Source organism: Sceloporus undulatus, chromosome 4 (assembly GCF_019175285.1).
Source record: "Sceloporus undulatus isolate JIND9_A2432 ecotype Alabama chromosome 4, SceUnd_v1.1, whole genome shotgun sequence".
NCBI lineage: Eukaryota > Metazoa > Chordata > Lepidosauria > Squamata > Phrynosomatidae > Sceloporus > Sceloporus undulatus.
Window position 1 is genome coordinate 231,516,392 of NC_056525.1, and position 26,762 is coordinate 231,543,153.

Sequence of the window (26,762 nt, forward strand, 5' to 3'; positions counted from 1 at the left end):
GCAGCCAGATTGGTCACTGGTGTTTCCAGGTTTGACCATATAACATCTATTCTGAAAGATCTGCACTGGCTGCCTATTCGCTTCCAAGCACAATACAAGGTGTTACTTATTACCTATAAAGCCCTACATAGCTTGGGCCCGAGTTACTTGAGGGACCGCATCTCCCCATATAATCCGCCCCGCACACTCAGAACCACCGGGAAGAACTTGCTGGAAATCCCACCTTCTAAATATGTTACTACATCCCAGATGACCTTCTCAGTAGCGGCCCCACAAATCTGGAACAGTCTTCCGGAGGAGCTCCGCCTTATCACCCCCCTGGAAACATTTAAAAAGAGGCTTAAAACCTTCCTCTTCTGTCAAGCCTTCCCCTCTGGAAAATGAAGTTGTGTATTTTGATCCCATCGACTCTCTGCCTCACCCTATTGAATGACTGTTTTAGATTTGTATAGTGCATATTGTGTTACTGGTTTTTATCTATTTTTATGTGTTTGTAACTGGTTTTAATTCTGTGTAAACCACTTTGATCTTTTGGAAAAGCGGTATATAAATAAAATTTATTATTATTATTATTATTATTATTATTATTATTATTATTATTATTATTATTATTATGATAAATTAGACAGGCCTTTAATATAATCCAGGTTGCATCTACATTGCAGTTTGACATCACTTTAACTGCCATGGCTCAATGCTATGGAATTCTGGAAATTGTAGTTTTGTCTTCTATATTTAGTCTTCTCTTTCAAAGAGCTCTGGTGCCACAACAAACTACAAATCCCAGCATTCCAAAGAATGGAGCCGTGACAGTTAAGGCAGTGTCAAACTGCATTAACTCTGCAGTGTGGCAGCAGTCCCTATTTTGAATATCGTGGGTGACCAGGTAGAATTATCTACATAATTTCTGAATAATCCATTTCAGAAAAGCTAAACACACCACCATCACTAGCAGAGGGTAGCTATAGGCTGTCTGTCAGCAACTCATCTGAGCCATATTAACCAATGCTGGCATATAACAGAGTATAACTGGCAAATTCAGAAACGTGGTTCACAGCCCTCAGTAGAGATAACAGCATTCCTTCAGTTCCTGTCTTCCAGGAACTGAAGGAATGCAGGAATCTCCGGGGACTCTCAGCAACTGATGCCAGGCTTCAGCTGATTAACGACCAGACAAGCCATGTCTCCCGAAGTGCTATCCAAATCACCAACGCTATAATACAGATCACATGAATACTAACTCCTACTACAACTCACAAGCAATTACTGGAAGCCCTTGAGTTTATATAGCCTTTAGACCATGTGGTCTCCCAAACTCAGTCACTTCCTGTCCCACAGTGTAAAGTGTCCCACTGTGCAATACAGGCAGATGTTTCATCATCCAGGCATAGGTGCACACAGGCACCAGGGTGTCCTTGAGCCTATGAGCATCAGCTGTGCTTGATCAGCCTTGTCCTTCTCAGTGCTAGATGCTCATGGTCACACACACACACATCTAAGCATTTCCATTGTGTTGACTTTAACCCCTGACACAGTCTTCTCCAAAAGTAAACATAGGGACTAGGTAGGGAATTCAGCATCCTAAGAGTCATAGCAAATCTCTAGCTCTTAAACCAGGGGTAGGCAACCTGCGGCCCGCGGGCCGGATGCGGCCCGGCAAGGCCTTGGGACCAGCCCCAGCCTAGTCCTGCCGCCGATTGCCGCCGGAGCCTTTGGCCTCTTGCATGAGGGCATGGGGCCTTTGGCCTATCAGCAGGAGGCGGGCAAGGGAGGCAAGCGGCGGGCAAGGGGGAGCAATTGTCTATAGAAGCTTCTGAAACATGCATTTTTTTGCGTGTCCTCCATTTTTTAAAAAAGTGTCCTCCATTTGAAAATTTTGACCTACATTTGTCCCGGTTTATTTACTTAATTAATTTTTTTAAAAATTATTTAATTATTTATTTTTTGGCTTCGGCCCCCCAGTTGTCTGAGGGACAGCAACCCGGCCCCCGGCTCAAAAAGGTTGCCTACCCTTGTCTTAAACTGTGAAGATAGGCTTGAAGGCATTTGGCGGTGCCAGGTAAATTTAACCAGTTGAGGTGGGTGGGATAGGAGGTCAAAAGATAGGAATTCAGAGGACTATATTCCATTTTTCCTCTGTTCTTTCTTCAAACTATGCACAGCAGGTGAATTGATTCAAAAAGGCTTAATTTGGATTACTGGAGACAGCATCCCATTTTTTCCCATCTTTTAATTTGGATTACCATGGTATAGAATTTATAGAGCAGAGTATAACACAGCCATGCTGATAAGGCTAAAAAAGGCTGGGTGCATAGGACCGAGGGATTGTAGAAGTTGTAGTCCGACATATCTGGATGATACCTTCATAGGGAAAGCTGACCCTAGCATATCAATTTCCTTTCCTTTTCTTTCCCTAAGAGGATCCTCCACACTGGTAACCTCTCTCCTTTTCAGATTCAAACTCCACCTTTAAACTCAAAAAGCAACATAGGTTTACTACACATTTTTCTCTTCCTCTTGTTAGTGCAGACTTGAGCAACCTGTGACCCTCAGTCCAAATTTCAGGATATTCTGAAATTTCTGACAACTGCTAAAACCCCTTTGCAGTTGTTCAGAACTTGACAGGATTAGACATCCCCAACATGTTAGCAGCTCTTGAAGAAAGCTGGAAAGGCACATATAACACCCCCTCCTTTTGAAAAGTAAAGAATATCCTATTTTTCATTCCAGCAATGCCTGGCCCTTTCTTCCATGATGAACACCTTCCTTTCAAGTTATAACCAGCACCATGACTCAGAGAAAAAATACAGAGGGAGCCAGGAAAGATATTGGAGTGCTAATGCGATACATTTCCAATGGCCACCCATATTATAAACATACACTCACACACTATAAAGGCAACTTCCCCCTCCCAACGAATGGGGATGCTGTCCTTTTACAAAATACAAGGGCATTATCTCCAAAGTAACAGCAGCTGCCATTCCTAAGGGAGAATTGGTATATTTTAAGTAAATGGAAAAGAGACAAGCAGTAGAGGAAGAGAAAAAATGGAGTGCTAAAATCGAAAGGGACAATAAAGACCCAATGCTTTTCCACAGCTGCCATTAATAATGTATTTCCGATATATTGCAGTGTTATATAAACGGTCGCCAGTTTCCCCCTTCTCTTTGCAGGAAGAGGTGCTAGAAATCAATACTCATCCCAGTTGTAAAAATTGGTTTTCTTCAGTGGTGTCTCTCTTTTCTTTTTCCTCCCGTGGCTTTTTCCTTGAGTGCAATCTTGCTCTTGGCACAACAGCTCTGAAGTCTCAAGTACAAGAATCTCCTTTCATTTAAACAGAGAGATTGGGTTCGGCTCTGATATGCGGGAGGGAGGGACACGGAAATCAAGCACAGGCGTCAAGGTGGAAATGTCTGCTTTATAAGGAGTGATGCTGCTCTGAAAGGGAGCCAAGGCTAAGCTGAAATTTAAATCTGTCTTCTAAAAAAGTGTAGGAGTGGGCCCATCCTTTTACTTGCATTCATGCAGAAAGTGGAACTTGGTGCATCAATAACAGAGCTTAAAGTTATTTCTCAGAGTACAAGTTCCAGATCTCTTAGCTAGCATGCTGGCTGCAGTCCAAATAACAAATGTTTCCAAGCTCTGCTTAGTAATATCACGCAGGATCTGAAGAACAGGATCCAACCGTTATGGGAGTGATGGTCAATGGAAATCTAGTTTCCATTCAACATCCTATTGCTAAGGTTATCTTTTTGACCCCTTGTTTTGATCATGCTATCCCACTTCTGATAATTGATTATTGGTCATCTGTTCCTTCTAGGATTCAGTACAAACTTCTTTTAATGTTTAAAGCCTTAGACAAACTAATCCCCCCTATCTTTCAGTCTTTATTTCTGTCTACTGGCCTCTTGAGATTTGTGTTCTAGAATTCTAGGCTTCTTACCCAGCCAAGGGTTTCCTCTTCCTTAACTCAGTTTCATCATTTCTCACTTGTTGCTCCATACTCTTGGGATCACCTCCCTGTACATTTGCAGACTGCTCCTTCCTTGACTTTGTTAAATCTGAATTAAATGCTCTCTTGTTTTCTAATGCTTTTGGAAATGTAGTTTAATGTTGTTTTATAATCCTGTACATTTGATTATTATTATTATTATTATTATTATTATTATTATTAAACTTTATTTCTATAGCGCTGTAATTACATGTATTGGTTAGTTTGTTTTATATTATATTGTATTTTTTTTATCCTACCTACATAATTTGCTTTATAAATCTATTGTATAATTATATTTTATTATTCCTGCCTTCCTTCCTTCTGTGTGTATGTGTATGAATACATTGTAGATTGTATGCCTGTCAGGTCCCACTGTTTCAAGTTGTTGCACCTGTAAAGCACTATGTAAATTGATAGTGCTATAGAAATAAATGATGATGTTGTTGATAATGATGATGATATAATGTCCCAGCTCTAACTGTTTAAGTGGGCAGTTGTGGGTTACCCCAGCAAGCAGTTGTTGATTAGAAATGTGACTGGGGAGAAACAGAGAGCAGAGTGGTGAAGCCAGACAACTTGAAAAGAGAAAAGGTCTCACCTCAGTGGTTGAAAGCACCGTATCCTCATCGAGGCTTAGAACAGCATCTGTGACAATGTTCTCATAGGGCAGGAAACGACTGCTCATAACCTGCAGGGTAGACAAAGAGATCAGCAAAAAGCTCTTAAGACTGACAGTACCAAGGGCAATTGTGCCCTGCTTACAGCCAAATGGAATGTGTTAGCACTCTGCCATATCATTAATGGAGAAAATGACCCTATTAAATGGAAAGGTCCAGAAAAGATACGAGGTCGTCCAGTCTCCTTTGAAAGAGCTCCTATGCATTTGATCTGTTTAACTTATATCATTATTTATATTATAAATATAAATAGTATTATTACTATTCATTTATATCCTGCCTTTTCCCAAATAATGAGACTCAAGGCAGCTGACAACATGTAAAAAATAACATATTAAAAACTATATGAAAAGTATAAATATAAAAGTTACTTTAAAAATTAAACAGTTTATAACCTTAAAGTCATTAAAATTCATTGAAAAACTAAGCACAAAACAGCATAGAACACCATTAAAAGTCTATCGCCTCCAGTCTATTCCCACTGGTTTTTAAAAGCCTGATAGTATAAGAATGTTTTTACTTGCTGGTAGATGGACAGCAAGGAGGGTGACATCCTAGCTTCATAGAGAGGAAATTCCAGTTTGAGAGTAGCCACTGAGAACAACCTCTATTTTGACCCCACCATGTGAACCTGAGAAAGTGGTAGGATAGAGAGCAGAGCTTCTCCTGAAGATCTTAGAACTCTAGTTGTAAGGTCCTGCTATCCACTGGTTAATTTTAACAATAGTTGTTCTACAACGACTCCTGAATTCAGCCATTGTTGTTGTTGTGTGCCTTCAAGTCATTTCCGACTTATGGCAACCCTAAGGCGGTGAACCTATCCTGGGGTTTCCTTGGCAAGATTTCTTGGGGGGGGGGGGGGTTGCCACTGACTTCCCCTGAGGCTGAGAAAGTGTGACTTGCCAAAGGTCACCCAGTGGGCTTCATGGCAGAGCCAAGAGTTGAACCCTGGTCTCCAGAGTCCTAGTCCAACACTCATAATAAATAATAATAATAAAATTTATTTATATCCCGCCTCTCTACAAAAAGCAATTGGGGTGGCTTACAAATTTAAAATATACAGTCCAAACCCTCAACACCCCCCCGCCCCATACAATTAAACAATGTGGAATTAAAAACATAAAACATACCTAAAAAAACAATACGATAACTGTGGTGAAGTCGGAAGTCAGCAGTTAGATTTTCCTTCCAATGGCCGGTGAGCTATTCAGGAAAGGCCTGCCGGAAGAGCTCTGTCTTTATAGCTTTTTAAAAGCTGTTTAGAGTGATAATATGACGGATCTCGTCCGGCAGGCCAATCCACAATCTGGGAGCAACAGGGAGGTCGTTGTAAACAAGGCTGTAACTAATTTTTCCCTGAGGATCTAAGTGTACGGGGAGGATTATATGGAAGGAGGCAGACCCGAAGATAGGTTGGACCCAAGCCACTATGCCATGCTAAATTCAGCCTGCTCCAAAATTAGTTTTGCTACAATGATGTTTGGGTATTGTTGCATACATTTTTCTTTTGTTTCTCTGTGTATATACTTGCATGTTGTAATAGTATCTAGTACAGTGGATCCTCCACATTTGCTGGGATTAGGGGCATAGGACCCCTGTGAAAGTGCAAATAAAAAAACTGCAAATTAAAAAAAAACACTGAAAGATTGTTTCTCTAGGGATATCTAGGTCTTCCAGTGCAAATCTGTGGTCACCATCTGCTGGACATTGACCACAGAATTGCACCGGGGGACTTACAAATGCCTAGTGTAGTACTGTCTCTAGGAATTTCTAGGTCCCTCAGTGTGACTTTCAGTGGAAGTTTTGTGGCACAGAGTTGCATTAGAGGACCTTGATAATCAAATCAGAGAATAATCAAATCTGCAAAAATCAAACCCGCAAATGTGGAGGGACAACTGCAACATATATGACAGAGCAATGGAGAAAGAGAGGGGTGAGATGAAGGGAAATAAATGTGGAAAAGAGAGGAGGGATTTTGTTGCAGCAGTCCTGCAGTTTATCAGCAACACAATTCAGCTTCTTTCTGCAATTGCAATCCAAATGGGCAGTCAAGGTCTGTCTATTGCTGATCCTCACTGCTCACTAACACCCCCAGCCCATATACCCTGCCTTCTCCTCACTCTGGTTGCCATCCCCTTATCACATGCTCTCTCTTTGCCTTTTTCCTCGTGTCGCTTCCTGTTTACAGAGAAATTAGTGTTCAAGAGGAAGTTACTAATACATGAGCAGGAAGTAAACATGATGTAGAACAGTGCTTAGGAAGCTATCTGATGCGATGGACTGGCAATTCCACCCCATGGGCTAGAGACTGGTACTGTATTTTGGCCACATTATTATCATATTTTCAAAGTTTTCTGGAAACTTGCCACAGAATGCAGCAAATGGCTTGCAGAGCACCACAGGTCTGTAGACTACTACTTTGAGAAGCAGTGTGGTTGAAAGCATTCTTGCTACTGTTAAACCTCACTTTTGCTACTCTACTAGATTGATGTAGCACAAGTCCTGATTGTCCCTAGTCATCCAATCAAAACACCTCATGGGGTGGGGAGAGGTGCACGTGGAAAGAAAGGAAAGATTATTTTTTATTTTATTTTATTTATATCTTGCCTTTCTATGAACATGAGATCCAAGGTGGTGAACAAGGTGGCTTTGTAATAGTACAAAGCAATTTAAAATGGTTAATACCAAAGATAAAACACAATTAAACCAAATTTCTATTTGAAAACACAAGTTAAAAAGAGCATTAAAAACATGACATTGACTTCATATCCTAACACTACCATGGAGCTTTAATTTCAGTGTTTTTAGACAACCATAGTGCTATTCTCCAGTTCCATCACATCAAAATGCCTCCATGTTCACATCTGATTCTGCTTTTTCTTGCATGCTCTTTTTAAGTGTATTCTTACTACAATGGTAAGGACTGCAGACAGAATGACTTGGAGACTATACGGGCACTGTAATACTACTATGCCAGTGAGTTCCATGTCATTGCCCTACTGGAATAGATTAGAGTATATAATTCCATGTAGGTTGTTGGAAATCATAATGCTAAATGGGAGAAAAGAGGAGAAGAGGCCAATAAAGTTGGATGATGTCTACAGTCATCTCCCCACAACTACCAAAAGCAATACTTTGCAGTGGTGGGGAGAAACATAGCAACAAACAGTAACACATCTTCCTGCTTCATTTTAAATTGTCAGATTTATCATGCCATGAAAAAATTACAATGGATGGTGAGAAATGAGGCTGAACCATTTGGAACAAGAAATGCATTGTGCTAAAAGGTGTGAACTATTGTGTACAAATAATCCTCTAGAGCAGTTATTCCCAAACTCTGGCCTTCCAGGTGTTTTGGACTTCAGCTCCCAGAATCCCAGACTATTGGTCGAGATGGTTGAGGCTTCTGGAAGTTGAAGAACACAACACCTGTAGGACTAGCATTTGGGAATCACTGCATGACAATACTTCTATCTGCTCTCCATTTAAAGGGGAAAAAAGAGGAAAGGGAAAGGGAAAGAGAACAGAATGAAATGGTATTTTTTCAAAGTTTCTGGACTTTAACTTTTGGCACATCTCCCATGGATCACCATGGGAAAGTGGTGCAAAGAAGTTATTCCCTGGTCTTAAAAGGTTGAAGCAAAACATTGGAAAAGTTATTTTTTAGAGCACAGCTCCTAGATTATGAGAGATGTAGTCCAAAAAAAAAAACAGCCTTTCCAAATTCTAGGTTAGAGATTTAGAACGTCTCCTAACCTGCTGCTCTCTAGATGCTATGCCATCTAGAGAAGAGGAGAGTATTACAATGCATCTAGAGTGTGCCAGGTTGGGTAAATCTGATGTAAAGCAAACAATAGTCACTTGGACATTCTAAAGTCAACAGTTTTTTGGTTTACTTTCCTTGATGGGAATCCGTTTTGGAACACAGTGCAATGTGCAAGAGAAGGAACAACCAGCTCTTGAGCTCCTCAAGTTGCTAAGTCCTTTGTAGCCTCTAAATGGCTCCAAGGCTAGTGCTCACAGGTGCTTTAGAACTTGACTAGGCATTTTTGTTTCCTCAGGCTCTCGAATATATGAAAGAAAGGGAAAAAAAGGGGGCTGGTGGGGAGAGACAATAACAGCCACAGAGCAGGGCAATCTCTAAACAGCAGCTTCCTGTCTTAACCCTGCAAGTGAATCTCCTGGTACTGCTCACATGGACACAATCAGAAGCAGGAACCAATTTAGCTGCCAGCTTAGCAGTGCCCTGACTTTTCTCTTGTTAAGCCTATTCGAGGGAAATAGTACAGACAAGGTCCATACATTTTAAACAGCTGCAAAGCATGGGTGGTGGGGGTGAACAGCTTCAGAGCGAAAATTCACTCTGCTCTGGGCAGCTGGCTGATAAACACTGAACTATATGCCTGCATTCTTTAGCAGTTGGACCTGGATTACCACAGCTTCCTTCGTGCCATTTAGCACTTGCACTGGAGGCTGTCCACATCGATTTCTGTGTGTGAAAATAAATAAGTCTCTGCATTCAGACACCGTGCACAAAACCATGGAGGTGGCTGCCTTGCCTTGTTACAGTCTGGAAATATACTGCACCAACGCTTTCCTGGTGCAGAGGAGGAATGAGTGGCATAACATTCTGCTATTATTTCCAGCCACACAGGCAAAAGTATGATCTGCCTGGAAAGAAGAACCGAGACTGGAACCACACTAAGTGCCTACAAATTTTGCAGAAGAATAGAAGGGCTGATTCTGAAGGCTGGCATCTTGACCACTGGAAAAAGCCAAAGTTCACCTTTCATTCCTTCTGTTCTCCTGGAGTCTGGATTGTTCCCCTCTGCCAATATCTCTATAATCATATTGTATTTGTGTTGATTACAATTTTCAGGCTGAAAGATGGGGATATGAATTGAAAGGAACATTGGCAAGAAAGTTAACAGTGGAAGCTATTGGCTTCTACATCAACTGGGCAGTCAATTCATCCTGGCTTTTAGTATGGACTTTAAATTGCCATTGAATAACAGCTAACACTGGATCTATCCACAGAAACCTTCACTGCTTTACTGCAGCAGAGATGTCAACTCAGGTTTCCTGTTTGAAATCTGACTATTACACCACATTGGTTCTATCATGATAGCGTCATACTGTTATTACATTATAAGCGACAGGCTTCCTATAGTGGTGGTATGCTAGCGCCTCTTTACCATATTTTTGCCATCTATTTAATAAGCTTTTACTTACCTGGGTGCTTTAATCTGTACAATCTCTTAGACTACCTTGAATGTTATCTGTGGTCTTTTATCATGGCTGTTAAGGTTACTGCTTTATCGCCTTACAATTCAAACAGTTTATTATCTATCTCTGTCATACACTCTGAAATCTGATCTGACAAAAGGGTGAACCAGAAATTATTTGAATAAAAATAAATAGTGAAAGGAACATCAAATAATAAACTCTTATTTCAGAACAAGAGTGGGCACTGTGCACATATTTTGAGGTGCAGATATTTTGGCGGTTGGGGTAAACTCTGATGTTCTGCCATGATTACTGAGGTTTTTGGAAGTTCTACTTGACAACACCTGCAGGGCACCAGGGTGCTGATGCTTGTTTTAGAATATGTAAAAGAGAAGGAACTGTCACAGTCTATTTGTAAGCAAAGAAATCATAGACAGTGTGCATTCCCATAGGAAGTCCCCCCAGCTGCAGAAATCATTAGTGGTAGTTCCAAAATAGGAGATGTGTGATTATGGTGACTCAAGAGGCAGAGAAGAGACTGTAGCTAAGTGACAGGGCACATACTCTGCACGCAGAAGGTCCCATGTCCAAAATTTAGCATCACTTAAGTAGGTGTCTGACACCCTGTAGAGATTCTATTGGCCAGTGCCAACAAAACCAGGCTAGATGCACCAATGCTCTGACTAAGGCAATTTCCTATGTTTTTATGAGGGGCACCTTTTGTACCAGCTGACTTCTTGAAAGATTGTTTCAATGGGCTAGAATTAAAACAATCACATATTTGTTTTGAAACAAAACACTACTTGCTATTTAATATCCATGTCCAAACTGAGGGATGTGTTTTGATCTTCAAAGTGGGTCTCATTAGCCCAGGGAGTATCTACTTCAATCTTCTCAGAAATTAAGCTCTAAAAGATTCCATTTTGCATGGAGGATAGTAGGCCTTTCCCATTTTAGTCCTATCAATGGGAAAAGGTCTTCTATAAGAGATGCACATTTCCCACAAGGTTTAAATCTTCCAGTAAAAATGCTCTTTGGCCTATCATTTTAGTGGGGTCTCTAGCTATTCTTTTCTGCTTTGAGTTCATTTTACATGACATTTATTGATAATATAATCAACTTTGGAAAAACATTTAAAAAGAGAGATGGAAACTGACAAGATCTTTTTGTATTTGCTCAGTGCAGAGAACATTACTTGCAACAAGGAACAGGGCCCTTTTAGTAGTAGCTCCTGGACTATGGCATGATTCACCACAGATATTAAATTTTTTTGAAAGCAACTATGCAAAAGGCAAAGCTGGAAAACCAGCTGGCTGTAAGCAAATGATGGGGGGTAGTTGCTGCTGTTTGAGAGCACTTTGTGAAGTAGATGGTAGGTCAGTTGGGAATGTGTTTGTTGACTATTGTTTTAATATGGATTTAATAAGGAGTTTAATAGGGTTACGGATTAAAATTCTGGTGTACATATTGGTTAATACGCTGCCTTGGAACTTCAGGAAAGTTGAAGCAAAACCATTTTAAACAAATGGGGTAAGCCTTCAAGATGGAAAACAAAACTGATACACATGATAACAAACTCCATCCAGTCTTCAGCCCTGATTCCCGTGGGATATCCACTTACCTTGCTCTCTCCTTCTATGACAATGACAGGCACGGCAGTGGCAGGCCAACGGTGCTTGGCAGGGAGGGGTTTATCACAATTCCATAAGACAATGATCTGGAAAGGAAAAGGAGCCTCTCTGTTAGTAAAAGGTTGATTCCTTGATCCAAGGAACTGATTGCTTAGGGAAAATGTGTAAATTTACAGCGCTATATAAATAAAGGTTAATAATAATAATAATAATAATAATAATCATGGGCCTTGTATAGCATGCTGCATATTCTTTAATTTTTTTTAATGTTAATGGTTTATTTAATTTTTGGATAGTTTAATTCCTTTTTAACATTCATACATGTGAATTTTAAAATTACATTTATTTTAAATGTTGTAAGCTGCTCTGAGCCCCAAACTGGGAAAAAGGAGGAATGTAAATGATAATGAGGATGATATGCTGGCAAAAATCACAATCCAAAGAAGAGTTCAACTGCCAAGTTAATTACTCCACAGTTCAGTTCATGACTTCGAAAAAGGAAATGGAACAGAGGGAGGAGTATGAACTAATTTTTATCTAGGGAACTTTTATTTATTTATTTGTTTTGCTTCTTTCTGTTCTCCTATTTTTTTAAATTAGGAGAAAAGCATCACCTTTGATAAATGCCATCACAGATACAATCTTTGCAGCATCTGGTGGAATCTAGAGAGTTTACATTGGCAGAAGCAAAAGCCCAAAATGCTCCAAAAATGCTATATAAATGCAGGCTCTTCCAACATGGCACTATTTGCAGCACCATAAGGCTTTCATAATACTGTAGGACCACAGTGTGTGACATCAGGTGCAGGGATTCACTGCTTCCCAAGCAGTATTCTGTGGTTCCACAGGAGGTAATATAGCATGTACCATGGGAGCTGGATTTGGCTTCTTTTGGATAACCACTTTCTTTTTTAAAGGACACATATCTAGCCTCTTTCATTGGAAAGATAAACTGGGAGACACGTGTATAGAATGCTGGAATTTATTTATTGCTTAATTAACTACATTTTTATTTCACCTTCCCTACAAATGTAGTGTTCAAAGTGACTAACAACATCATTAAAATTATATTAAATCTCACAAAAGCAGAGGTGGCTGAGCAAGATTTCTAGTGTGTAGGAAGGTGATCTTCTGCTGACCAGCAAAAACAAATTATGTAAAGTTATAACTTCCAAATTATTCAAAGGTAAAATACTCAAGTCTCTTTGAAATATATAATTTAGAAATTTTAGAATTCAGCTTCTCTCAAAACAGGGCTCATACTGCTTGCTTGTTCAATAAATTCTGATTTTCATTATTTCAATGGAGGAAAGGCTCCCAGTCTGATAATATGCCTGATGAGGAAGTAATACAAAATAATAATCTGATGCCAAACTTTAAACTAACATGAAAGTCAATCACCATCCCTGTTGAAAGACTATTCTTGCTGCATACATGATGTTGGTGACTTTCCTTCAAGGAGCCTACTTACATTACCACTTCACACTGGCTCAGTAAACTAGGGTGGAGAAACCATGGCTCAGGGTTTGTATTCAGAAAGCACCAGGTTCAATCCCTGGTATCTCCAGTAAACTATGATAGCAAAGATCCCTTCCTAAGGCATAGGAAAGCAACTGCCAAACAAACCAGGAAACAATGGGTTTGATGGTCCAATAGTCCAACTCACTGTACAGCAGCTTCACATCTTTGTCTTATAAAGGCTGCCTGTACTTCCTCACATTTTGATGCATTTAGCAAGTTCTGTATTGGAAAATTAGCTTTTTTAGTGATGGTGGCGGTGGTGGCAGTATCATCATCATCATCATCACCATCATCTCCTCCTCCCACCTTTCTCCCAAAATTGGGGCTCAAGGCAGCTTACAGTTTTAAAAAGAATAATTACCAAAAGTAACACTAAAATGGAATTAAACTATTCACAATATTGATCTCAGGACCCAGCTAAGCTCATGTGGTCTGCCAGATAGACTGGACATGAGCCATATAGAGTTTTATAGGTCACAACCAACACGTTGACTTATATCTGGAAATGGAGTGGCAGCCAGTGCAGCTGCTGTCAACAGTATGGTTCCCGTAACTTACTCTGGCTGCAGCTCTTTGGATCAGATACTCTTCAAAGGCAATCCCATGTAGAATGCATTCTAATAGTCCAAATGGGATGTAACTAAGATATGTACTACCATGACTAGATCCAGTGTTTCAAGGAAGTGATGCAGATGGCATACATGTTTTAAATGGGCAAAAGCACTCCTGCACACCAAAGAAATCTTGGTCTCTATATTCAAAGCTGAGTCCACGAGTACACCTGAACTGCAAACTTGCATCTTCAGAGGGAGTGTAGCCCTATCTAACACATGCTGAATCCCTAGTAAATTAGGCAGCAGATGGTATATGGCATCCCTTCACAGCAAATTCCCTCACCAAATGGCAGGAATGGAGCCTTAAACAACTGATGCTGCCCAGACTATCCTGCACCAGCAATCTAATTCCCCATGACTAGCAAAATGGGGAGCCCCTGCCTGGGGTGCACCCATCACAGGACAAGACTGACAGAATATGGACCTCCAAGTATTAGATAGTGCAGAAGCACACAAAATCAAAAAGTACACATGTAACTAATAATGGAATTTTTTAAAAAAGTTACTAATACAAATTAACCCTCTCTATACCACTGGACAGATGTCAGTGTTTGGCCATGATGCCAAACCTATCTATGTCATTGCAGAAGCACAACTCACTACACTCACTAATACTGATCGATGCAGAATGAAACGCAGAACTCAAAAGCTGGGTTCATACTCTCAGAGATTAGGGAGACATAGATCACTGGCCAAGAGTCTGGAGGAGAAATATTGTTCTCACCTGGGCACAGTATTGAGATTTGGCAACAGCCACCAGGAGTTTCAGCACAGGTTGAGATTGAGAAACTAAAGGAGTAACTGCATGGATAACAGCGGTGAATTTGGACGGGGGCTTGACACCTGGAAAGTAAAATCATAACACTAGAAAATGAAACAGCCTGCCAATAATGTATTCTATTTAAAACATACATAAGGGCTGCCTTTAAGAATTCAACCCTCTCAAGACAGCATGCATATTAAAACCCAACATAATAACCAAATAATGCAAAGCAAGTAAATTGATAAACACTAGTAAATAATAAGTATTCGGCCCATTTATAGCTCAGAATCCATTAGAACTCTAAAGAAAGCCAACAAAACAGATGAATCTTCAGAGCTAAAAAAAAAAAAAAATTCAAAATGGAAATTAATGAACTCTAGAGGACAAGTCATCCCATAGAGGTGTGGGACCACTACAGAAAAAGTCCTTTCCTTTGTCCTCAAAAGCTCTCAGTGTTGAAGAAAGTCCTATCCTTTGTCCTCAATTGGTCTCTGAAAGGAGAAGCACTTTTACTGTTGACCATAAAAGTGTGGGCTGTCTGAGCTGGATGGAAATTGTCTTTCAAGTAACTTGAACCCAAACACTTTTAAGTCAATACATCTCTGTGGGATGGGCTATTTCCATCACAACTTAAATTGGCCATTGTAAAACCTATTTTAAAAAAGCCCTCCCTCGACCCCCTGGTACATAATAATTATCGGCCTGTTTCGCTGCTTCCATTTCTGGGTAAGGTGATCGAGAGGGCGGTTGCGATCCAGCTTCAGGTGGTCTTGGATGAAACAGATTATCTGGACCCATTTCAAACTGGCTTCCGGGTGGGTTACAGGGTTGAGACGGCCATGGTCGCCTTGGTCGATGATCTCCGTCTGAGCATCGATAGGGGAAGCGTGTCCCTGTTGGTGCTCTTGGACATCTCAGTGGCTTTCGATACCATAGACCATGGTATCCTTCTGGGACGTCTGGCAGAGGTGGGAATCGGGGGCACTGCGCTCCAATGGTTCCGGTCCTACCTCTCTGGGAGGTCCCAGATGGTGCAGCTGGGAGACGTGTGCTCCGATGAGCGGGCCCTTAAAACTGGGGTCCCTCAAGGAGCCATTCTGTCTCCCATGCTATTTAACATTTACATGAAACCGCTGGGAGAGATCATCCGGAGACATGGGGCGCGGGGTTATCAGTACGCTGATGACACCCAAATTATTTTCTCTATGTCTCCGACTGATGCAGTGACTGGGGATGGCGTCTCTCCTCTCATGGCCTGTCTAGAGTCAGTAATGGGCTGGATGAGGGAAAACCAACTCAAATTGAATCCAGAGAAAACGGAGGTACTAGTGATAGGTTCTCCTGGTCCAGGAATGGCGGTGGTTCCACCTGTCCTGAATGGGGTCACGCTCCCTGTGAAGGACTCCGTGCGCAGTCTGGGGGTGCTTCTTGACTCGTCGCTTCACCTGACTGCTCAGGTGAATGCGACGGTCAAGAGCACCTGTTATCAGCTTCGGCTTATTCGCCAGCTGCGTCCATACCTGGCCCAGAGGGACCTAGAAACTGTTGTACATGCTCTGGTAACTTCGAGACTGGATTTCTGCAATGTACTCTACATGGGGCAAGCCTTATACCAAACTCAGAAGCTGCAAATGGTGCAGAACATGGCAGCCCGGCTGGTCACTGGTGCTCCCAGGACCAGCCATATAACACCGGTTTTAAAAGATCTCCATTGGCTGCCCATTCGCTTCTGAGCTCAATATAAGGTGTTGGTGATCACCTATAAAGCCCTAAATGGCTTGGGCCCAGGATACCTAAAGGACCGCCTCTCCCCGTACATTCCGCCTCGCACCCTCAGAACGTCTGGGCAGCAATTACTGAAGGTGCCTGGGGCTAGGTTAGCCTCCACCACCCGGAGGACATTTTCCACGGCTGCCCCAGCCCTTTGGAATATGCTGCCCACCGAGCTCCGCTCGACTACCACCCTGGCCCAATTCAGGAAGGACTTAAAAACCTTCCTGTTCCAACAGGCATTCCCCGAATAAAAATCCTGTGGGCCTCCCTCCTCTTCCGTGGCCAAGAGGTTGGGCTATGGGGCTTTTTGCTTATTTTCATGATTGTTGTATATGTATTTTAACTCTTCTTGGTTTTGTGTTTTATATGATTGTATTTTAATCCTGTTGTAAGCCGGGAGCCGCCCTGATTTTAAGAAGGGCGGGATATAAATAAAAATTTTATTTATTTATTTTTATTATTTAAGATTTTAAAGATCAAAATGACCATTTGAAATTGGATTGAGGAAACACACTGGAAACTAGTACACTGGTGTAGTGTACAAAACTGTTTGGACCCTAACAGTAACTGAGGAGAGGGGTGTTATATTCTGCCACAGTTGAATCTTTGAACCACGGTCAAAGCCAACCACATGTACAGTATAGGACACTGCATCAGTTTAGCTTGGATGCCAGTAGAGACCAAATAGCTGAGGCAAGAAAATGCTTGCCTATACACCAAATGACTGGTCTCTAGAGCAAACCTATATCTTTTTTACTTTCTTGTGGAGGTTTGTACCTTCTGAAACTATGGGCTAGGTTTTCTGCTGGGTACTTTATTGGTAGCCTACACAATGAGATAAGAATGAGTCAGTTGATTTCTTGGACAGAAAGTTGATGGTGGTCCTCCATCTTATGCAGGAGATTGTCCACAGGTTGGCAGTAAGGCCCATGCCATGTACGCAAAATGATTTAAATTCAATCCCTGGACATCCAGTTAAAAAGATCACATAGCAGGTTATGGGAAAGTCATTTGCTTGAGATCCTGGAAAGCCACTGCCAGCCAGAGCAGACAATAATGGACTAGATGAAAACCCAAGCTGTATGTGTTCAGATAGCTCTCAATCATTCAGGGGTGAACAAAGTGTGCCCCTGGGGACAAATGTAGTTCCCAATGCTGTTTATGTGGCACCCAACCCCCCTGAACTGCCCCCCTTTTCCTGGGAAACATAAAGGCAGTTTGCCCCTCCTGTATGCCTGTAGGAGCAGCAATTCAACATTTAACCGGTTGCTGAGCCCACACCATATTGTTTCACATGAAAAATACCCTTTTTCAAAACCAGAAGTATTTTTCAAAACTAGTTTTTAAAAACCTCTTAGTAGTCCATGCAGCTTCTGGAAAATTGGCTGCCAGATTTGAAAAAAAATATCTATCGCTGTCTATCTATCTATGGTGACAGGAGCCACACAGGTATTACAGGTGTGGCTGTGCTGCTACTTATATGCACTGGTTAGATCCATGGATGGAATATTTGGGATGTCTCCTGTGTCAAGATGAGAACTGTCAGATGTGCAAGTAATGCCTTCTCCTGTAACAGAGCATTGCTTCCCAACCTGTACTCTCACATGATGTTGGACAACTTTCTCAGTCCCTCACTGTTGGTCATGGTGGCTGGGTCTTATCTGGAGACCCAGTGCTGAGTAGACGAAACTGTTGTGGTGGACCAGTTGTCTGAATGACACTACTGAATACAAATACTAGTAGCACAACAGACTGTTGCAGATGGGAATGCTGGCTCCCTGTTAATATGGCTGCCAAACCAAAAGTCAAACTCATAAATGCATGCTCCTTTTCTCTCCTTCCTCCTTTTTTTGGACTCACCCCTCCACTCATAACATTAGCTTTGTAATGGATATGCAGCACCTATGGTTTAAAATAATGGTGGGCAAGACTTCTGGCTGACAAATTAACAACCCTGAGAATCACCAATTGGAGTCTGGTCCAAAAAAATTTCAGAACTAAAGAACTCTGAGCTCATGAGTATCAGAATTGAGCATGAAGAATATACACATGAACATCTATGCCTGCTTCCACCAAACCTTCGGCAATATGAGTTAGGAGGGGGGTTGGGGTAGACTCATTTTGTTGCTGCTGGTGCTGTTAAATAGGTTGGAATCAGAAAATCTTGCACATTAACTGCACATCTCTCCAGAGATCTAATAAGTAGACTATTTGCCCATCCTTAAAGCAGTGCTTTTCAAGCTTTCTAATGTGGAGGAGTGGAAACCCGCCCCTCATGTGCCAGAAATGGTACCACATTTGTGCCCATTGGAGACAATTATTTTTTCCTGGAAACTCATAGTAGATTAGCAGCTGATGGCTCATAGACTGGCAGCAGACCACTATTTTGAATAACACTAGTTACACGTATACCTGTACCTATCACTTCCATAGTTAGTAGCACATAACCAAACACAAACATCTTCAAACCTTGGTTTTAGTCTCTAGTTTACTAAAAAAAATACAGTTTAAAGTGATGCACATATAACTGGGGGAAATTCAGAGAGGGGGGCTACTTTCCCCATCTGCTTGAATAGACCAGCCTCCAAAATAGGCCTAAATGAATGAGGTGCTTGCCTCCCACCTCAGCTATGCCCTCTCCTGCCTGTTACCCTCCCTCACAATATCTATCTATCTATCTATCTTAAGGAAGTTGGAGGTAGCATGGCCAAGACAGTTTGCTGTCTAAAGCAAAGAAGGAGATGGTGCTTTTCCCCTTTCCATGTACAGAAAAAGGACCTCAACATCAGTGGCATGACAGTGCCTCCCACTGCACTCGAGGCCAGCAGACTAGTTTACAACATGTGGTGCACACAATTCTGTCCTCTAGCACAAGGGAATGGCTAAGCAACTTAGCAGGAATGCCTGGTGGACTGTGTTTGCTGCCCCTCAGAATTTGCCACTTGAGGTTGTTGCTTGACTCTATCTAATGGTTGAGCTGGACCTCACAGAGAGACTTGTAGGAAAGGAGAGAGCAGCAGCTAAATTAGGATTCTTCAGTGTCCAAACTTAATGCTCAGACCCTGTCCTCCTTGAGGTTATTCCAAGCATTTGAGGCCAGCAGCCTTAAAAAAAATGGTTGGTTGACAGGGCCAGTTGGCATGGGGAGTGTATAAAGAAAAGATTGGAGCAGAATGGAGAATTTGTTCATAACTTTGATTCCTGACTTGCACACACTGGTTTTTGGACCAAACCATAGAATTGTGTTCCTTTGGCATTGGGTTGCTTGTGATATGCCACCCAGATGTCAGATTCAGTCTTCTGACTGGTGAGGCCATCAAGAGGAAACCACTTACCTAAATTAGCGTAATAGTAAGGAAAATCTCCCAGATATGATGAATACTGTGGCAGTACAAATAACCCACCAGGGTGTTTATTCCATATTAAGCTGTTACGTGATATGTGCTTAAATATTCTGTCTTGAATAATCTGAAAAAATAAGAAATAAACCGTACTTAAGAAGGTTCTAACGAGAAACAGGAGAAGTCGGAGTGCCTGTTCAAGACAGCAGTTGCAGCACCTTTTGTAAAAGCCAGCAAGAGGCAGGTTATTTAGCATTCCTGCTTAATCTTTCTTTTCTATTAAACAGCCCAGGTGATGCTGAAACTATGCATATTCCTGAGGGTTTGAAGCCTCATATAATGGTATTCAAACTACCTCATTAGTTGGTGCAGAAACTGTGGCAACCTAGCAACTTATTGGATGCTTCATTTTAAGTCAAAATATTTTTAGTTTTCAAAGTGGGCTTGTCAGTTACCAGGCTGATTAATCCAGCCTAACATTCTGCCATCAATGTCCTGCATAATATAATTACTTTAGCGGTAAATTTAGATAGGATGAGTACCTTCTTTGAATAGCAATAACTTTTACCTTCAACTCCCTCTCCTCATTTATCACCTGCAAATGCACAAATAATACAGTGCCAGAAAAACAAACTGAATGGAACAAAATGTAAGGACAGCATCATGTCTTTGGCGCAATGAAAATCAACGCAAGGAAAAGCCACATTTTAACACTATTGTGATTTTAGGCAAGCATGGAAGCAAGCAAATAAATTCATTTGGGCACAGAATGTTGTGCCTTGGAATTTCAAAATTTAATTTTTATTACAGCATGTTTTTTAGCCTTTAAGATTCTTAAGATAGGCTTGGACGTCTGTGGGTAAGGCCTTCTAAAATCTGATCAATCAAGTGTTTGTGCTCAAGGATGGGGACTTCAGTGATTTGACCAGATCCAGAGTCCTCCCTATGATTAGCAGAAACAAAACAGGAATAACAGAAATAAAATAAATTATGTAAAGTCACAATATTACATGTACATCTGAATTATGCTAATTTTCTGAGTTTGAATAAAATTCTGACTAAGCGATTTAGTCTTCTCTGGCATAGGAAACAGATTTCCTTTGGCCCAAAAGGAAAGTCTGTTTGTTGGAAAGAAACAATACTCACCATGTGGTGGTTTATCAAATATAAACACAGGTACAAGTAAAATTATTGCTCAATAACACACAAACAGTATTTGGAGATGGGCTTCCCTGGGGTTCATAAAGAACAGGAAGGCTGGCATAGGGAGTGGTATTTGGGGGTCCTAATTCATGTTGTGATTTAAAGGTCAGTTTCAGTAATGTGAATTAGGTTTGCAAACAAAACAGGCAGCTAATATAGTTCTTTCAAAATCATTGTAAAATGGTAATATGGTAATATAACTGTTGGTACCAGTTATAATACTGGCTGCTGCATTAGCTGAAGCTTGCAAGACCATCTTCCAGGGCTGCCCTAGATACAATGTATTACAGTAATCTAGCAGAGAAGTTACCCAAGAATAAATTATTCTGGCTATCCAGACTATCCCTCAGCAAAGTCATTTCTTATCACCTAAGTGACCTGAGTTGCAAATGACAAGACTGGGCCAAGGAGTGTTCCCATGCTTCCATTCCTGTCTTCTTTCAGGTGGAAGGTGTTCTTTCAGGTGGAAAGATCCAGAAAATGCAGTCCATTGAGTTCAGGACATAAGAATTACCTACCTACAGGCTTTCATCTTAGTAGGGTTGTTGTTGTATGCTGCCAAGTTGTTTCCGATTTATGTCAGCCTCAAGATGAACCTATCATGGGGTTTTCTTGTCCAGATTTGTTCATAAGAGGTTTGTCTGAGGCTGAGAGAGTGTGACCTGCCCAAGATCACCCAGAGAGTTTCCATGACCAAGCAGGGATTCAAACCCTGGTCTCCAGAGTCATAGTCCAATGCTCAAACCACTACAACATGCTGGTTCTCTATCAGGATTTAGTGTCAATTTATTGGCTCTTTCCTAGCCTGTTACTGAATTTAGAGACTGGCTCACCAACAGCACCTGCAGTACATCTCCAAGTAACATAAAGAAACAGAGCTGAGTGTGTCAGCATATACTTTGTACATCACCCCCCCCCCCCCAAAGGTGGTTTATACAGGATAAAAAAAGCACAGGGTGTATGAAAGACTCTTTCATTGTCCCCTAGCACCACGGGACAAACAGTGCCATGGTCTGAGACAGACTCTGCAGGTAAGAGAATAATCACTGTACCATCAGTCTCTTGCATACAACCTAGAGACTCACTCTAATCTGCCACTCAGAGAAAGGTTTACTAGCGTGGGACCACAGCTAAGTGGAAGAGTTCACGCTTTGCATGCAGAAGGTCCCAGGTTCTGTCCTTGATTTCTACAGACAAAGCTGTGACAGACAACAATGTGAACCCCGGAATACCTCTACCAATTAATGTTAACTAGGAATGGGAAAGGGAAAGCACCTGGGTGGCAAATGGCACACCAAGGACCCTAGAGACCCCTAAGCTGCTGCAGTGTGTGTGTGTTTGTATAGGGGGTGGTAGTTTTTTTTTTAAAGAAAAACATAGAATCATACCTTTAGAAATCTCTAGGGGGCACAAATCTCAAAATCATGGTACAGAGTCCCCCTTCATACTTTGTTTCAGCTTCCAAAGCATTTAAAATGAAACTTCAATTGACCAGGTGGATCACAAATGGGGTGGGTGCAATCCTTCAACATGCAATGGCTGCCCACCCTATGTGTGGACAATACATAGCCACATGTAGCAATGATCTGACATGAAACCTCATTAAAGTGTTCTAAATGTATGTAAGATTAACCTGTGGGGAGGGGGAGCAGGATAGCCCTGCCCATTTCTGTTGTTACGTCTCTATTGTCAACATCCTCCTCAACCTTCCTTGGAATGTAGTGGAGTCTCCTTCTTTGGAGGTTTTTAAACAGAGGCTGGAAGACCATCTGTTGGGGATGCTTTGATTGTGTATTCCTGCATGGCAGGGGGTTGGACTGGTTGGCCATTGAGGTCTCTTCCAACGCTATGATTCTATGGCTTTCTGAAAATGAGAACCTCTTCTACATGTGAAGACTCTCCAGAGGAGTAGGAAACCTGATTATTCAGTATTCCTCACCATGTGAGGAGTCTTCACAAATAGAGGAGGCTCTCCTCTTCAGAACATCATGCTCCTTGTGAGGAAGGAGATGGAAGTAACAACAGAGAGGGTAAAAGCTAGCCTGATTCTCTTCCTTACGTGATTATTTTACCTGCTTTTAGATTGTCTCAACAAGGGCAACAGTCCTTACATTTTTCTGCATGCCATTGCATCTGTCAATTGCTCAGCAGAACAATAAACTGAAACCAGAAAGGCCATATTTCACTAATTTATGACAATGCAAGGAGATCATTTATCATTAAGTAACTCACATTCAATATCAAAATTTGGAAAAGTTACATTTTTTACTACAGCTTCCAAAATCCCCAATCTGTATGACCACCAGTCCTGCTGGCTGGGGTATTCTGGGAACTGTAGTCTAAAGAAGTAACTTTCCCAACTCTGCTCAATATTGTTTCATTGCTGAGATTTGGAAACAACCTCAATCCAGTTCAGTTTGAAATAGGAATCTGATGTCTCTGTTTATCTCTGTGTTTTGCTGCAGGTTAGGCTTACAATTCTTACAGATGCTGCTATTTTTATGGGGCTGGGACCTGACTTAAGGGCTATATACCAAATTTAACAGATGGCCATTCTAGTCATGGAAACAACCATTAACTGTCTGTGAGGCTGGATCAGAGGCAAGACTTTGGAAGAAAGGACACATGGAAGGACAAAATGGGAATCAATTTACAGGTCCTTCACTGATGGTAAAAAGGTGCACAGGGAATGCTACTACAGTCACATTGCTAAATACCCTGAATTTTTCCTTTTAAAAAGATCATCTTTACAAAATAAAAGTCAAACAAAACCCCTTCTCAAATGTGGTTCAGAAAGTACCTTTTTGTCTCTAACATGGACACAATTTTATGGGGGTTGCAAATATTTTGTTCTCCATTAAACAAATGGTCAAACCCAATCAGGAATGAACATACACAGCTGCACACCAAAGGAAAGTGTGTTGGATTAGATAGACTGGAGATTTTACCTAGATTTACCATTTACACTGAAAAGCTTATTGCATGAGAAAAGAAAGAAGAGGCTCAGCCTAATAGTAGTATCTTTTTATGTGTCTTATCACATTACCTTGTAGATCTTCAGTTTTCTTCCTGCAGGAGAGGCTTGTAAAAGTGAGTCTTTTTTTTCCTAGCTGGAAAAATCCATTCAACAAAAGACTCGATTTTACAACCATCTCCTGCAGGAAGACAACTGAAGAACTGTGATGCCATGTGGTAAGGCACTACTATCTGACTGAACTTCAGCTTTCTTTCCTCATGCAATAAGCTCCTGGGAGTTCAAGGAAGAGAAGTGGGGCTAAGTGGAGGAGAATTCATAGGGGTGACAACAGTTCTTTCCATCTACCAAAGGCTCGTCTGCAAGTAGTGGCCAACCAGAAGTTCAAACTCCCTCTAGGCTGTTCTAACCCAGAGGTTGACAATGATAGTGAGGGCTCATTTTTGACCCTGCAACACTGTGGTGAGAATCACTTTATTATACAGTGGGAATCACTTTATTTCATGTTAGATCCTTTTTTGTGGGCCTGGGGGCTATTAAAATGTTGTTCCAGTGGTGCTTTAAATTCATTAGTAGTTGGGTGTTTTTCATTCACCAATTTGCAGGGTGAAAAATCATTCATCTAGTACGTGTGGAGACAAAGTCCAACAGACAGAGACAGGAGTGTAATATTTGGCCACCGCACTGCAAAAATACTTCAGAAAATGTGGCAAACTCATTCCATTTCTCAGCAGCATTTCTTGAGTGTTTTCTGTCATCTTTCACTTTAATCTGAAATAGCTCCTGCCCCAAGTCCAGTGTTTCCAACTTCTAGGGGCCAGCCAAAGGCCATCAAAACACCCTGGGGTAACAAAATCTGTCTGTGAAGACAGGAGGAATTTGGTTTTTTTTTAAAAAAAACAACAACAGGAATGACACAAATACTGATTTATCAGCCATAAAGCTCCCAAGAATCTGTTAGTCTAGGCAAGGCAACTTTCCTCTACCACCCGAATGGCATTCCCATTTGTCTCCATGTCATTTTCTTCTTGTACCAATCCTAGTAACAAAGAACATATTTCCTTAGGGGAGAAAACTTATAGAGCCACTAAAGATCTTTCCTCTGCCCCATTCCCCCCAACATAAATTAAACAGACAACACATATACACAAACACAGCCCTTTCAATGAAACCCACTGAATGCCCCCCCCCTCAAGCCAAGGTCAGACAAAAACCCAAGGCAAAAGGAGCCAGTGCCTCAGTTCTAATAACTAAGAATTGTTACTCACCTCTAGTGTGGTCAATACAATCTTCTCAACCGAAGAAAAATAAGCCTCCCACAAGAACTGTGTCTGCTGTCTAAGTGCTAGGATTTTATCCTGATGGATAGACCTGATTGTAGAAGGGATCTGTAATACAATGTTGAAACAAATCAGACAGCGTGGAAAACATTGCAACCCAAGAATGTTAAGGCACTACTGGGGCCTTTCCAGATGATCCGTTTATAGCACAATCAGTTTTATAGATCAGTGTATAGTGCATTTGGCTCTCATGTGCAGCACACAATCCACACTGTCGAACATCAAAAGCCGTCATCTCAGTAAATGGAAAACAATTGTGTGTGTTAACATGGTTTCTCTGTCTCATTTCCTACAGGAGAGCACATGCATCTCACATTTTCCCCAAAGTCTTTTCCAGAACTGGATAACTTGCAATTGACACTCATCAGACACAGGTTCATACAATCTCTTTTGCCACATGAATACTGACAGCTTGAGATAACTCTTTCCATTGGACTAACAATTGGTGAGCAGCAACTGGGGTCTCACTCTGGGTCCTGTTTCACTCTGTGTGAACGACCTTGGGATTTTTCAAAGTTTGAAAGATCAAGCTCTTCTCCCAGTCTTTTCTCTTAGAAGTTGAATAATTTACAGTTGGGGCCTCAATACAAGCAATGTTAGAAATAGCAGTATTTTAAAAGCCTCGAGTGAAGCAACATATGATCTGAAAGCTGCATGTTGATTCCTTCTACCTTCTACAACATAACAAATTGTCTTAGAAAACAACTATAATTTGGGGTCCAGCAAGGGAGAAATATAAATCGGTAGTGTACAAAATATTACCCATGGGATGCAACCCCCATCCCCCATTTTTGTGTGCCCTGTTGCCCCTTGCCATTAAATTGGTCACTACATCACTGGATTTGGGCAACAATTCCTCTTTAAAGCAAGGTACATGAACAGCACATACCTTGTTTTTAAGCCAGAACATTCACCTGAAACAAGGCACACACTCTCTGCGTATTTCTCTGCATATCTCATATTAAAATGAAATTGTGTGTGTGGGGTGGTGGTCATGGTAGTATAGTAGTAACCCTGATGTGTGGGGAACACAACAACCTCCACAGCAGGAATCTGCTGATTCCCCCATAGAAATGTTTGAAAAACAAAAACAAAAACAAAGCTTGAATCATGAAATACAGTCCTTAGGATTGTCAGAAAAAGTTTAAGTCAAACCTAAATGTATTCTTTTTTTAACCACATATACAAGTTTATATAACTATCTGCAATGTAATTTTTTACTTTTAAATCCTGAATTCTGATAGAAAACAAGAACCCCATGCCTCCTGTCCATGCTTCTCTTACTTGTCTTTCCAGACCAATCTGTGTGAAATTAATTCTGCTCTACAGACTGATCTTTACTATTATATGAATCAGTTTTTATATTTGCAGTGGGTCTGTGTTATATACACTTTGAAAATAATAGCAATGATTGAAACATTTTATCTGAGAGGTGAGGTACAAAAATCCACTTAGTCCTATTTTGCTTCAAGGATATGTATCACAGTTCAATCTTGACCATATTCTCTTAGTATTTTGTTGGTGTATACAGATTGCAATTCTATACTTGAGAAAGCCCCATTTCACCCAGTGGGAAATTCTGCAGGATTCTCATCAATAGCATTGTGCTGTCAATCTCAAATCTGCATCACAACTGTGTAAGTAGTTTTCTAGAAGTACTGTATATACTGGTCTATAAGTCTCGAGTCCAAAAAAACATAGGTCG

The 26,762-nt window shown here is 41.1% G+C and overlaps 1 protein-coding gene across 1 annotated transcript in view; it reads right to left on the minus strand.

The window, feature by feature from the left end:
* EXT1 (exostosin glycosyltransferase 1) overlaps window positions 1-26,762 on the minus strand; it is a 336,175-nt gene that overhangs the window by 14,062 nt on the left and 295,351 nt on the right. The window contains exons 4-8 of the mRNA XM_042464165.1: window positions 24,986-25,105; window positions 19,535-19,667; window positions 14,388-14,506; window positions 11,519-11,614; window positions 4,593-4,682 (exon numbers count right to left, since the gene is read on the minus strand). Coding sequence (XP_042320099.1) covers window positions 4,593-4,682; window positions 11,519-11,614; window positions 14,388-14,506; window positions 19,535-19,667; window positions 24,986-25,105 — 558 coding nt within the window. The remainder of the gene's footprint in view (window positions 1-4,592; window positions 4,683-11,518; window positions 11,615-14,387; window positions 14,507-19,534; window positions 19,668-24,985; window positions 25,106-26,762) is intronic.